Source organism: Hibiscus syriacus, unplaced genomic scaffold (assembly GCF_006381635.1).
Source record: "Hibiscus syriacus cultivar Baekdansim isolate YM2019G1 unplaced genomic scaffold, ASM638163v2 tig00111558_pilon, whole genome shotgun sequence".
NCBI classification, from domain to species: Eukaryota; Viridiplantae; Streptophyta; class Magnoliopsida; order Malvales; family Malvaceae; genus Hibiscus; species Hibiscus syriacus.
The window spans coordinates 134,339-148,959 of record NW_024063119.1 but is presented as its reverse complement, the minus strand read 5'-3'; the positions used below and the strand labels follow the sequence as shown (position 1 = coordinate 148,959).

General features: G+C 34.7%; 1 protein-coding gene and 2 pseudogenes across 3 annotated transcripts; 1 reads left to right on the top strand and 2 right to left on the bottom strand.

Moving 5' to 3' along the window:
• Nucleotides 1–1,893: 1,893 nt before the first annotated feature.
• Nucleotides 1,894–3,741, bottom strand: LOC120164937 (annotated as a pseudogene).
• A 2,341-nt stretch (nt 3,742–6,082) lies between these two features.
• On the bottom strand, nt 6,083–9,548 carry LOC120164928 (dehydrin HIRD11-like). 3 transcript variants are annotated; one of them, XM_039174553.1, is made up of 3 exons: nt 9,516–9,548; nt 6,280–6,623; nt 6,083–6,154 (listed from the first exon to the last, which is right to left on the bottom strand). In XM_039174553.1, the coding sequence occupies exon 2, from the start codon at nt 6,610–6,612 to the stop codon at nt 6,301–6,303; it is 312 nt and encodes a 103-aa protein (XP_039030484.1). In that variant the 5' UTR covers nt 6,613–6,623; nt 9,516–9,548; the 3' UTR covers nt 6,083–6,154; nt 6,280–6,300. The 3 variants fall into 3 exon arrangements, with proteins under 3 accessions (XP_039030484.1, XP_039030482.1, XP_039030483.1); XM_039174551.1 differs by lacking the exon at nt 9,516–9,548 and adding an exon at nt 9,391–9,437 and having other exon boundaries at nt 6,280–6,620; XM_039174552.1 differs by lacking the exon at nt 9,516–9,548 and adding an exon at nt 9,391–9,437 and having other exon boundaries at nt 6,083–6,163; nt 6,283–6,620.
• On the top strand, nt 9,321–13,794 carry LOC120164913 (annotated as a pseudogene).
• The last annotated feature ends 827 nt before the right edge of the window (nt 13,795–14,621 follow it).

The window sequence follows — 14,621 nt, the reverse complement described above, 5'->3', positions numbered from 1 at the left end:
AAATTAAATACTTAAATAAATTAAATACAAAATATTAAAAATATAATAAAATATACCTTAGAAGAGATTATAAGAGTATTTGAGAGAAGTTGAGAGATTTTGGTGTGATGAAAGTGATTGAGGATGGAAGTATTTATAGGGAGGTTTGGGGTATTGAAGTCGGGATAGTTGTGTAATTACACCTAAGGCGCGCCGCAGGTGGCGCGCTTTCCTGACGCGTGTAAGATTCACAGGGAAGGCGCGGCCCCTGCCCAGCGCCTTAGGTGTAATTACACAACTACCCCGCGCTTTACACATGTGTATCCATGTCAGCATAAGGCACACTTCAGGGGGCGCACCTTACCTCACGTGACGCCAAATCAACATATAACGCGGTGCAGGGGGCGCGTTTTACTGCTACGGGTGTTAGATCGGGAAATATAGTCTGATCGGTGTTAGATTAGTATATATACCGGTCACCGGTGATTTTTCGAGAAAAACGCTAGTATCTTACGCTTATTTCTTTCTAATTTGATGTCTAACGTTTTATTTTGTGAATCAAAATAGGTCCAACCGTGACAGATCGTTAAGTTTGACCATTAATCCCTTAAAAATGTCACCTAATTTATTTTTTAGGATGAAATATATAAATAGTCTCTAAACTTTTAGAGCACATACATTTTGGTCACCCGTTAACCTCATCCTTTTAAGCCCCATTCGTTGTAATATGATAAAGTCTAAATTACAGGTACGCTCCTACGGACGCTCCCATTTGATTTAAAGGTTTGGAACAATGCGGCGACTCTGTATTGGCTGTACAGGAGGTATGAATCCCTGCTTCATGAATTGCCTTGATTTTGTTGCATGGAAAATCTCCGATAGACCTAGACTAACCCCCTTCTATTCGATTTCGGTTTAGAAAACAGAGGATCTTCAGTCTTCTTCTCCAAGGTGATCTATTTTGGCTCCATGAATTTGGCAAGCACTATTCTTCCTCTCATCGCGACACTTCTTGCATTGTATTTAGCTTTTTCGAGTCGAGTTTCGATGACAAACGACCCATCTCCTTCTCTATCTCTTCAATCTCCATATCAATCTTTTTCTCATCACGCTTCTTGTCTTCTTCCCTGCAAACCCCACCCTTCAATTTCATTGAAAATGGCTCTTTGGGGTTTCCGGTAACTTTCTTGGAACAAGGCTTAACAAGTGAAGCGGTGGATTTGAAAGAAACTGGAGAATTTACCAAAAGGGGACTCTGGTTTTCTTTACTTCCATCAGATTCTGGCAACCGATTCACCGATCCCAAATCAAGATTACGCCAAGAATCCTTGAGGGGGTTTGCATTCGGAGTATTGAAGTATACTTATCTTTGTACACTTAAAATCGATGAAAAGAAAAAGAAAAACAACAAAATTTGAGTGTTGAAGGAACGTAATTTTGATTATTGTTGAAGGATTTCGGAGCAAAATATTACAGTGAATGGGGCTTAAAATAATAATAATGGAGGAGGAGGTTAACGGGGGTGATCAAAATAAAAGTACCCTAAAAATTTAGGGGACTATGTATATAATTTACCTTAAAAAACGTGTAAGGTGACATTTTTATGGGTTAACGGTCAAATTTAATGGTCCGTCACATAATGAAACGTTAGATATCCCGTGGAATTTCAATACTAGTGCACATTGGCGAGAGATATACAAGACAAATCTTTCATTTATTCCTTAATCCTTTGTGATCATAGAAAAATACAATTTTATTGCTAGAATTTACATCAGGAAATCCTTTTCCGATCAGCACGTAAATTTCAGATGCCACTGCTGAGCATTTTACAAGCAATTTGTCAACAATTTCAGTCGATTTCCCTTTTGAAATTCACATTGATTTTATGTATAAATTCAGGTTATGGATTGAACATTTCTGAGTAATGAGTTCTGAAAATTCTTCACCAAAATGAATCAATTTAAGCTCTCTAAGATAAATGATCATCAAGTTATCTATATGACTGCTAATGGCAATGATCTATCGAAGCTACCTAGCACGGCTCTCGGCTTTGACAGTCTCCGCTTCATTGGCGCAGCCTCTGCCCCGATTTTCCCGTCTTCGAATGGAGCTGGAACCTGCCCAGTGGCGACTCGTGGCATGCCGCTGGTTGTCGTCGCACCGCCGTAGATCAGTATCCTGCTGATGCCTGCATAATGTAATGAATCCGCAATTTGCAAGGGTGTAACACCTTTGTTGGTCCTTGATTCCACATCGGCGCCCTTCTTTACCAACAATTCAACAACTTCAGCATGGCCTGATTCAACCGCACAATGCAAAGCCGTGTATCCGTCTTCGTCTCTCGAATTGATATCGATCCCTTTATCGATTAGCATCTTTACGGTGTCCGTTCGTCCTTTGAACGATGCTTGATGTAACGCGGTCCATCCATGTTGATCTCTCCCGTCGATCGCCGCCCCATTTTCGATCAGCCTCTGGATGGCCCTCACGTCACCTTTTCGAGCAGCTAAACAAAAGTTGTCGCCAAGCTTAAGTGCATCGAACAGTCTAACATGACCATGTCCCGCAGCAAGATCGTACGCAGTTTTCCCTGCCTTGTTCCGGATATCTTTGTTCACTCCCTTTTGAAGTAACAACTTCACCATCTGCTCGTCGCCCAATTTGGCCGCGATGTGTAATGCCGTATCGCCGTCTCGGGTGTTCCGAATACCGGTGTCGGCACTGTTAGCTAATAGCAAGCGGGTGCAATCTCTTCTTCTATTCTTGACCGCGAGGTGCAACGCGGTGTTACCGTCTTTTGTGAGGGCATCAATGTTAGCCCCCTTGAGCAAAAGAAGCCTCAGAACCTCAAAGTAGCCATCGATGGTGGCTAAGTGAATTGGACCCCGACTCGACGACTCGGATCGGTCTGGGCTAGCCTTGTGAGCCAAAAGAAGCTCAACAATCAGTTCTTCTCCGCAACCGGAAGCAGCCTCAAGTGGGGTCGAACCAGACCGGCTTTGAAACTCTATATCCGGCTCGAATTCAAGTAATATTTGAACAATATCCGGTCTACTCTGAGCAATGGCGATATGAAGCAAGCTTTGACCTTGGGAGTCAACTGAATCAGCTGGCTTCCATGTTGGGTCGCTACGTTCAAAAACCTCACGGAGTTCATTCATGGAACCATCCATCACAAGTTGAACCAAAACCGGAGACCCAACAAACATGATCTTAATACCACTGTCGATGAACACCTGCTTCTTCATCGTGGTGAACCAGTCATTCGGAACCGTATCGGAACCCGACGTTGAGTATTTGATCGCCGCGCCGGGTAACCACCACGCTGTGGAGGAGGAATGAATCGTCAGTGAAAGGGAACGATTCCGGGAGAACCGAACCCGAAGGAACGTGATAAACAATTTCCAGCGTTAACGTCCCAAGAGGTGCTATGATTCCCGACTGAGTCTTGACGGTGTACCGGCCCTTGTTCATCGGCTGCAACCGGAAAGCCACCGGCATGGTGTACATAACGTTGCGTAAAGTAAGCTCGCCGTAACATTTCTGGCCATGCTCAATACGAACCACAACAAGGTTTGAAGGTTCCAAACTAATGAGCCTATCCATGTCTTTGAATGAACACTTTCTATTGTTTGATCTTTCCTGTATGCTTCAAATTAAAAGTTAAGATGTTCTTGTTGGTGGGTTTTGAAGGAGGATGGAGAAAAACTCTGAAAGAAGCATGAAGAAAGGAAATGAAGAAATAGGGTGCGATGAAGAACTTAAAGGGAAGGTGGACAATGGCCGGCTTTAATAAGAGAATGACAAATGGGGGTGTTAAAAACAACGGAAGACTTGGTTCTGTTCGGCACTTCCGGTTGTATAACTCCTAAGTCACAGTTGGAGAATGTTAAATTTTATGCTCATTAATTTTGTTAAATCGAATTTTATTAATATTTATATGTTATTTATAAATTATAGATTTAGTTCTTATTTTTTAATTTTATTATTATAAACCATTAAAATTTAATCATATTTTCACATACAATTTGAATTTATTAAAATTTTAAATTATATATTTATATATAAAGAGTAAATTTTCAAAATATAATATAAGCACAAAATTCATAAATTGCGTACAATACATATACAAATTAAAAAATTTATCTTGAATTTATTGAGGAACTCGGTGGTAAGGAAGAATTATTCTCCTTAAAATTTTCCTTTGGTTATAAAATGTTTATAGGCAATAGAATTCTTACATGTAGATCCTTGAAAAATTATTTATTTTGCATTAGATTAAAATATACTTTAGTTTTTAGTAAATTATGTTTTGTAAAGATATAGTTCGGTGGTTAATGGTTTGGTTTAAATGGCGAACAACTTGATATTATTTAAAAATGTTTTGAGTTTGAGTTTTTGTGTATGTAAAAAATCTATGTTAAAAGACTCATCCACCAAAATCAAATGTGTGACATGAGTCAATTCAAATTAGTCGGGTGAAGTAATGAAAATCGAGAGGACAACTCAAAAAAATTGATCACTTTGGTGATAATTTTTGACATAATACTTAAATTATAAAGATTCTACCACATCCATAAATTGAAGGATAATATAAGATTAATCGTATTATAGGGATGTACTTAGACAGGGCGGGATTAACCGTATTATAGGGATGTACTTAGACAGGGCAGGTGGTACGGGTGACATTACATGAGAATCAAAGTACGGCTAAATTATCATAATAAAAGAATATATAATATGAATTTGAAGAGATAACATCGAATTCAATGTTGAGAAAAAAAAGAAAATACATGTTATAAGAGTAAACAAGTAACATACAACAAAAACACATAAGATCGTTATCATTTTTATACGAAGTCTGATAAAATAAAAAACAAAAATATAATTAAATCATGGAGAGGAGGAAATATAAATAAAAAACAACAACGATCGACAACAAACTTAAGACAAATAATAGAGTTATTAGTGCATTATATTGGGTTTGTATTTGGGTTAACGATGAATAAAATTCGTATACAAAGTTTATGAATTAATGAAATTATAATTATTTTAATTAATTATATTTTAGTGATATTAAATAAATAAAAATTATATTTTAAAATATAGCGTTTTGTTTGGATTGAGAGAAGATAAATGGGATTAAGGTGAGTTAATTTTCTTTTCCCTTGTTTGAAATTTCTTACTTGATATAAAACTATGTCAACATTATTTAATTACTTAGACAACGGAGCAGGTGTGTATTACGTTACATTTTAGGTGAAATGGTTCATAAAATAAAAATATTACCCTAAAATCCACCTTATTAAATTAAAAATTGACTATTATATTATATACGAAGAAGTCATTGTTAACCATTCATATTAAAAATTGTTAAGTAAATATATTAGGTGTCTTCTATTATTTAAATCTTTTTAAAAGGTGAAATTATACGCCTGCCCCCCTTAGAATTTTTACTTTTATTTCAATCTCTAAAGTAAAATTATAATTTTCTCACACTACAAATTGATTAGCATGCTTTAAAAGAATTATTCTAACTCTAATTATTATCATTATACTTCTTATAATTATTATAATTAATATAATTATACCTATTTAGTAGTCTTAATGGTAAAAAATATTAGGATAAATTACACATTTAATACCTAAACTATTAATTTTAATATGTTTTATTATTTAAATTTTTGTTTTTTTAAAATCATACTCAAAGTTTATTTTTTGTTTCATTCTAATATTCCTATTCAAAATTTATGTTATTTTTTGAAAAAAAATAAAAATTTAAGTATTAAAATAGATCAAATCAGATAATTTAGGTGTTAAATTTTTAACGGTAAGATATTAAAATGAAATAAAAATTAAATAAGATAGCTTAGGGCCGGACGATATCTTCACCCTCTTAGTAGGCTGTTGGGCCGCCTCTTTCGGGAACATGTACAGTAAGAGAAAGTCAATGAAAAATGAATGGACCGCCCAATCCATACTTGCAATATTTGGAGCTTTAGTGAAACGAAAACTTTATTCTCATATTATCATATTTCATTCAAAGGCTGCCAAAATACATCACACAATACCAATACAATAATAAAGCATAAAACAAGACTTATTTTTCCCCCACAAAGTCAAATGCATAGCAAATACAAATATCTTGACAAGCCTTCACATTCATCCCATGCACCTGCAACACACACGATAAACAAATTTACATCAGACGATTAGTTCTTAAAAAATGATTAACAAACCAAACCATATAATATAAAAATTTAATTTTTCAAATGAAAAAAAAATAAGGGAGAGGAATACCGTGACGGTGATGGTGGGGATCTAATCACTATCACTGCTGCTGCTGCTTTCGTGGCCATCTTCGTGCTTCTTCTTCTCCTTCTTCTTCTTCTTCTCCTTCTCGCCATCGTGACCGTGTTCCTTACTTCCATCGCCGTGGATCTTGTCCTTGATCTTCTCAATTATGCCTTCCTTGTGCTCGCCCTTGTCGTGGCCGTGAGCGGCGTCTCCCTTGTGCTCGCCGTGGCCGTGGCCGGCATCATGATGAGCCTCTCCCTTGTGCTTCTCCTCCTCTTTCTTGTGATCACCTCCCACGTGGAGGGCCTCACCGATCTTGTTCATGATTCCCGACATTTTTGGGTCTTCTTTCTTTTTTTCCTTCGATATTTGATTGTTTTGAATTTGAGTGAGAATTTTTTTGAAGATTTCGGTTTCTACTTATAGGCAAAATAAGGTGCCAAGTTGGGGTTCACTTTGTCAGTGGCTCTAGAATCTTTTAATTATCTCTTCATTATTCAAGATTATCCGCGTCTACAGATCAAATTACAGTAATACCCTTTTACGTATCGAACGTGTTTTGAGTTTGTCGTTTGCCACGTATTATTATCGGTTAAATGGGTAAATTATGCTTTGATTATTGGTGTTTGTATGATCTTGATTTATGTTATGCTGCCATTTCGACATAAACGAATAGGAGGGCAATCTCTGACATGGCTTTTAATTTGACAGAAAATGACGTGATATGACACGTGTCATTATGATATCAAATTGATTATATATATCTCAATCTTACTGTTCCCACCTAAGCGAATAAAAATCCTCCCATCTCGATTGGCCCACTTGACTTTAGAATTTATACGCATACCTGCTTTACCTTGAACCGTGACTTTGGACTTATCCCCTATGAGAAAGATACACGTTGATCGCTCGTCGACTCGACACGTGTAAAGTCAGTAATCGCTTGCCGACATATATTAGAGGGGCTGTTATCCTGTTGCCGTGACCATTTTAGTGGCAATGCGATTTGTGAAAACACACCGACGTGGGTGATAAAAGAAAATGAAAACACACCGACCTTTTACTTTTATTCATGCAGGAGCATTAATTACGCTTGGAGCCTTTCTTTCTCCGATCGGATCTTAACTCTACTTTTTTCTTAAAACAAGAAGTGGGTAAACTCTGAAATAGTCACTAAAATTATAAGGTGATTTTATTTTTAGCCATTAAATTTTTAAAACTTGTAATATAGTCATTATAATATTTAATTTACTTTCAACACAGTCTTATCCTTACCTGTGATTAAAAAATTCATGTTTCACGTCATCTTTTCCCCTTTCTTTGTTATCTTATTTTTCAAAATCAAACATATTCTTTTAATGTCTCGCTTAACATTTATTTATTTAACTTAATTTAATTTATGAATATCAACGTAATTCGTTTTCACGTCGTTATTAACACGACGTTCATATCAAAGTATATCTCTTCCATGAGATCATACATCTAGTTTACATGCTTGCCCTTTGGGATAAAGATGAAGCAAAGGGCAATAAGTTAGGTCATTGTGTTTACAGTCACCATATCTCCCTTCATACCAATGAGTCATGAGATTAAGAAAACCCATATCCTTACTCGATGCATGCCCATTTACATTCAAAATTATATTATAATCATCATCGCTTCACCGCCTATATACTATAATTGATATTATATGATTTTTTTAAGTGTGTGCTTCACCCTGATTATATAATTAATTTTATATTTTTTCTGAACCTATGAGGTCGGTGTCGCAAAATACATGTTATATGGTAAATCATGAAGTAAAATAAAAATTATACTTAAATTACTAAACAGTTATCTCGGTTGGATCAATTAATTGAATTTGAACAAATTGGTGCAAAGCCCAAGTCGAATAGGAACCAACCATCCTACTATCTATATTAATTTTAGGGTAAAATATAGTAATGGTCACTGAACTTTTCTAAATATTTCATTTAGGTTCCTCTAACTTTTCAAACTTGCAATACAGTCTCCCAATATTTAGTCCGTTTTCAATATGGTCCCCCAACAGTTACGTTGGGGACCATATTGCAAACGGACTAAATATTGGGGGATCATATTGCAAACGGACTAAATATTGGGGGATTTTATTGCAAGTTTTAAAAGTTGGGGGACCTAAATGAAAATTTAAAAAAGTTCAGTGACCATTACTATACTTTACATTAATTTTAAATTAATTAATATAATGAACGATATGCACTAATTTAAAGTTTTATTTATATGGATAAAAAAGAAAGTTTTATTTATAATCTATAATATTTTAATGTCTAATATGATAGTTTTTTAAGATGATATAGAAATCTTAAGTTAGTCAATAAATTTTAGTTCATTATTTAGGGTTGTTGGTATGTGTAATATCTCATTTAATTTCACCATAGAAATATTAAAAAGTATCAAAAATAAATTTTAGTTTTAATAAAAATAAATAAATAAAATATTACTCGTTAATTTAAAATGTAATGTCACCCTTTGTAGTCAGTCTTAATCAAATATTACTTGACTTGGTGATTAAGCATTCTCCTTAATTGTCAACCTTTAATTAAGTGGTGAATTTAACTTAGCAGTTAGAGCTCCAAAATCCCGTTTCACATGTCCTAGATTCGCTTTTATTAATACTATTAAAATAATTAGATAATCCAATTAATAAAAGGTTTACTTCAAATATGGAAATATTATCCAACTCAGTTGGTAGAGTACAAGACTCTTAACTTTGGGGTCGTGGGATCGAGTCCCACGGAGGACATATCATAATTTGGAGGTCTCCTACAAAAACTGCTCTCAATCTGGCGTTGGGAGCAGCCTACTATCCTACCTCCCGCTTACCCCATTATATAAGGGAATAAGGGTCGTCTAATATTTTTTACATCAAATATGTAAATAAAACTTACCCCATAAGTAAATATTCATGTAGTTTACAAAGGAAAAGTATTAAACAATAGTATTTCTTTTGTCTCTTTCTCTTTATTTCTTTATTTTCTTTTCTTTTCTTTATCAACTTATGTCTAATGGGAACAAGTATGAGATCTTGGACTAGAAATTTCTATAATATCTACCTAAAGTGAACCATGCATCTTCCTTTATTGTTGTTGTTGTTTTTTTATCGATTTATTATTTTAACTGAATCTTTATTTGTTATTACTTTATGACTTTAAATTTTATTATGAAAAACGATAATAGTAATAATAAAGTACATATTTTATTGTTGTTGTTGTTGTTGAGAGTTTTAGATTTTAGGCTTAAGTATAAAATAAGTGTCTAAATTATACCTATTTTCATGAATAGGTGTCTATAGTATTTTTCGGTCTATTCTGATATCTGACGTTACACACGTTATCCATTTAGGGGTCCGGGCTATCAACGATGTTAATTTCCCCGTAAGTGACATGTGTCATAATTTGGTAATTTAAAATTTATTTTTTTAAAATATTAAAAATATTATTTATATTTATAGAAAAACTAAATTTCTCTTAAATTATAAAATAGCCCCCAAATCCTACTCTTAATCCACTGCTGCCATCCTTTCCGGCCACGACCACCGCAGTCGACGTTGTCTCTATCATCCTCCTAGTCATATGCCACCATATTTGTTGTCGATTGGATGTAGGAATCGCGCGAGATTGTGATTTTCAACCTAGAGTTCGAGGGGTATAAAACATCGATTCGTCGTTGATCGGTCGTCGATCAACCACGATTTCATAGGGGTTTTGATCACCGGGGGAAGGTAAGGTCAGGTGGAGCTTCGTCGACGGGAAAGGGTGGTGGCTGGCGTGGTTTTAAGGGTTGAAATGAAGATTTTTAAAGTTTTGGGTTTATTTCGATTTTTGTGTTTTATTTTTAAAATATATATAATTTTATTTTTTTAATTTTATACAAAAATTTTAAAATCATCATATTGTGACACGTGTCATTTAACGCGAAAATTAACGTCATTGATAGATCGAACACCTAAATAAATAACGTTTGTAACATTACAAACCTGGATAGATCGAAAAATATTGTAGTCACCTATTAGTGTAATAGGTATATTTTATACTTAAACCTAGATTTTATCATAAAAAAAAAGGCTCGAGTGTCGAGGATTTTAATCAGGACACGCGGGAATCATAAACTCTTGCTGACAGAATATGGGGCATTGGCAGCGGTGACGACAGGGAAAGCGAAAGTTCCATTCCATATACCTACGATACGGAAGCCGCAGGAGGAGTATAATATTCTTGTGAACAATTCGAATCAGCCTTTTGTACATGTCTGGTTGCAGAAGAGTGAGGATGGGTTGCGTTTCGTTCGTCCAATGGTTGGTTTCTTATTGTTTGATGTACCTTTTTTTAAACATTTCTGAAGTTAAGGGACATTGCACAGTTGAAAAAGAAGGAAAACTATTCTTGTTAAAATGGACCATTGAGGTGATTGTGTTTGTGATGTTCATTGGTTTGTTGGAAGGCATTCTTTTAGATAAGTTAACCTTCTTCATTGGTGCAAATGGTGATAAAACTTTGGATATAGTAGCTTGATGATGGGAAAGCTGCAATTGCTTTTAAGAATGTTATCATGTTCTTAATAGCTAGCTACCTTGGTAACAAAATCTATTGATGTGATAAAATATTCACTTCTGCACTTGTTGTATATCTGTCGTTCACATACATCCCATTGCATTCAACAATAGGTTCTAAATTGGCTGTCTTTTTGACCAAAAAAAAGGCTACTTATCCTGTATTTTTTTGCTTGCCAAATTCAGAGATATTTTAAAAATATATATATTTTATTGGCTCTTTTTTACAGGATAAACTCTCTATTATCTATTTCGTGGATAAAAATATAGCGGATATTCAGCCCATAAAACCCCCCATCAATTGAGTCTACCCCATTCACGCTTGTTAGTCATCTCTTTGCAGGTACCAGAATGCAGATTGGAGGTTGCGCCCCCTTCCTGATGAAATGTTTAGGTAACATTTTTTTTGGATGCTTATCTTTTGTCTTCTCTGTTTCACCCTTCAGTTGCCCCTGTCATTAGTTGTGTCTAACCGCTGCATTTGCTCTGTCGTTAAGGTAAATGATTGATTGTCGTTGATCACTTTGTTTTCTAGCAAGAGAAAATAAATGTAATTGTCTCACCTACTAATTGTGAACGTCTAGTTTAGATGACAAACTTCGGTTCATTTTAGGTTCACCTGTTAAGTTGTCTCTATCTAACAATTTCATGCGAAGTGTAACATGTCTTTATTTTTTCCTGCGGAGTATGATATCTTTATTCTTTCCTGGCCAACTTCGTGTCATTTTTAGGTTCACCTGTTGTCTCCATTGAACAATTTTATGTGAACTAATTGTTTCTTCGTATCATTTTTTTTACGACAGATATGCTAGAGAAGACGCTCATTATTTGCTATATATTTATGATTTAATGAGAACCAAATTGCTGTTGACTCCCAAGGAACCTGAACATTTTGATTCTCCTTTGGTAGAGGTACGATTCTATAAATCATGATTCATAGCATTTTCTACGTTGACCATGGCATTTCATATAGAAGTCTCCCATCTAGAAGAAAAGAAACTAAGAGGTTCCCATAGTCTTAATGTTAGGCACATTGTAAGAGTTTCGTTCTATGTTAATCTGACTCTTCAATTATCTTGAAGTACCCATATCCGACACCCATGTCTGACACTTATATGGACATGGCTATGGGGATACGACTCTCGGAGCAATGCTACCAAGACTGTATTTGACACAGATATTGTTCCTAGACTTCCCTTAAGTTTTCCATGTATTTGGAGGATTCTTGGAGGTTATATCCTCGTATCTATGTGTTGGATCATTCAAATACATGGAGCAACTTGAACAGAAAAAAATGAAGATATCATATCAGAGACATCTTCATCCAGTATTTACACCACTCTGAGTAACAGAGGTTCTGTTCCTTTCCAATTCCTCTGGCTTTTTACATTCTAGTTTGTTCAAGCTTCAACATATAACCTAAAACATTATCTTGTTGAAATTCTTTAAAAATTGCCTTTTTCTTCGCACTTTGGAGCTTTGTTGTTCACCTTTTCAAATACGCTTACATGGTTGTATGACTTTTGCATACTTCGTTGCTTTGTGCTATTTAGTTGGACTTATCTTACTAGCTAATTTCATGCTAGCAGGTCTACAAGCGAAGTTCTGATGTATGCATGCAACTGTATGAGAAAGAGCTGCTGATGGAGAATTCATATCTCCATATATATGGGTTTGTTACCTGCTTAGACTACACAATACATGGTTGCTTGAATGTTTAGTTGTCACGCAAACCAATGAATAAACCCAATGTTGTCACAAAAATAAATTACAAAACACCAAAAGTTGGATTTTCCGGTTGAACTGGTTTCATGCCATTTCATTGGTTGCATACTGGACCAGAGAAATAACTAGCCGGTCTAATTTTCATCACTGATGCAAACTCAAACTGAATCTTTACATTTATTCTGCTATTCGATATAGGTTGCAGGGGGCTGGTTTCAGTGCTGCACAGCTAGCTACTGTTGCCGTGAGTTTTTGTTCTTTTTATATCTAACTCACAATTTACTTTTAAAAACAACACATCGATAATTAATAAACCACGAGAAATGTTCAGTTTCAATTTTGATACACATTTGATGTGCACAAACCCTACTGTCAAAATTAGATAGATTGCTGATATCCCCTTCTTCTGCTTATATGTCTCGCTTAGATGGCTCACAGGCCTTTGCGAATGGCGAGACTATATTGCCCGTGCCAAGGATGAAAGCACTGGTTACATTTTGCCAAATAAAGTACTTCTTGAAATTGGTAGGAAATTATTCAAGTTTTTGTCAGTTTCCAGTATAATTCTTGCCTTTTTTCCTGGTACATCAGATTTTACTATTTTTTACTCAAGTTCTTAGTTGGTGTTAAACTCTCACTGCTAAAAGCCAAGCAGATGCCTGTAACAGCCAGCAAGTTACGTCGATTGTTAAAATCTAAACACCCATATGTGGAGCAAAATATCGGTGCAGTTGTTACCATCAGACATCATTCTATGTAGAATGCTGCTGCATTCGAAGCTGCTGCTCAACAACTTCGAATGGGCCGTGTGTTAGATGTAAGACTCATTAGTCATTACATTGATTGATTGGATTATAGTTACTGTTTGTGAAGATGAATGTAAAGATTTCTACTCTGCAGGCATCCCGAGAACATGTAGCGGTTAATGAGGGAGCGGATATATTACCCCCGAGACACCTACAGACTCGAAAATCGCAAACGATAGAACAGAAATCATAGATGGTAGCATGGGGGGACCTGCACATCCGGCATCTCCTCAATATAAAGAGGAATTGTTAAAATTTGGGAAGAAGAAAAATTCAGCCGGTGATGGACTGCAAATTGATGATGGGACTAAACAGTTTCCTCAAGCTACACGACCAGCTGCTTTTCCCGCATCTGGGATCCAAGTACGTTACATTCGGCTCAGGTGTTTCCCATGGTGAAATGATAATCCATGTAAGAGAAATCTAAACCAAAAAAAAAAGTATATATTTAAAAAAAATTGTTCTGAAATTGTAGAGATTAAAATCTTTATCAATAGAAAAGAATGAAAATTGAAATATTTTTCTCATCATTTGATTGATTGGCGGCATATGATTTTGGATAAGCGTTTATTGAACGAGGAGTGAAGATCTTAGGTCATTTAATTATGTATATAGTTGATAATAGGGTAAGCTATTCATTTAGTATCCAAATTATCACTTTTAGTCCATTTTAGTAATTTAATTTTCAATTTTTCAAAATCATCCCTAACGTTTAGTTTTTGTTTCGTTTTAATATTCAGTCGTTAAAAACTTAACGGTTTAGTACCCAAACTATTAGTTTTAGTATGTTTTAATACCTAAACTTTCATTTTTTTTAAAAAATTAACATTAAATTTTGAATGGAGTACTAAAATAAATTAAAAATTAAACTTTAGGTTGATTTTGAAAAAAATCAAAAGTTTAGATACTATTAGTTTTTGTTTCGTTTTAATATCCAACCATTAAAAACTTAACGCGTTTAGTACCTAAACTTTAGTTTTAGTATGTTTTAATACCTAAACTTTCATTTTTTTAACAAAATTAACATTAAATTTTGAATGGAGTACTAAAATAAAATAAAAATTAAACTTTAGGTTGATTTTGAAAAAAATTAAAAGTTTAGATACTAAAACGGACCAAAATTAATAGTTTAAGTATTAAACGTAATTGAACCTGGATAATAAATAGGTAATTTTTTTTTAAATTATAAGTAGATTATTTAATTAAAAATATTAAAAATAATTTAT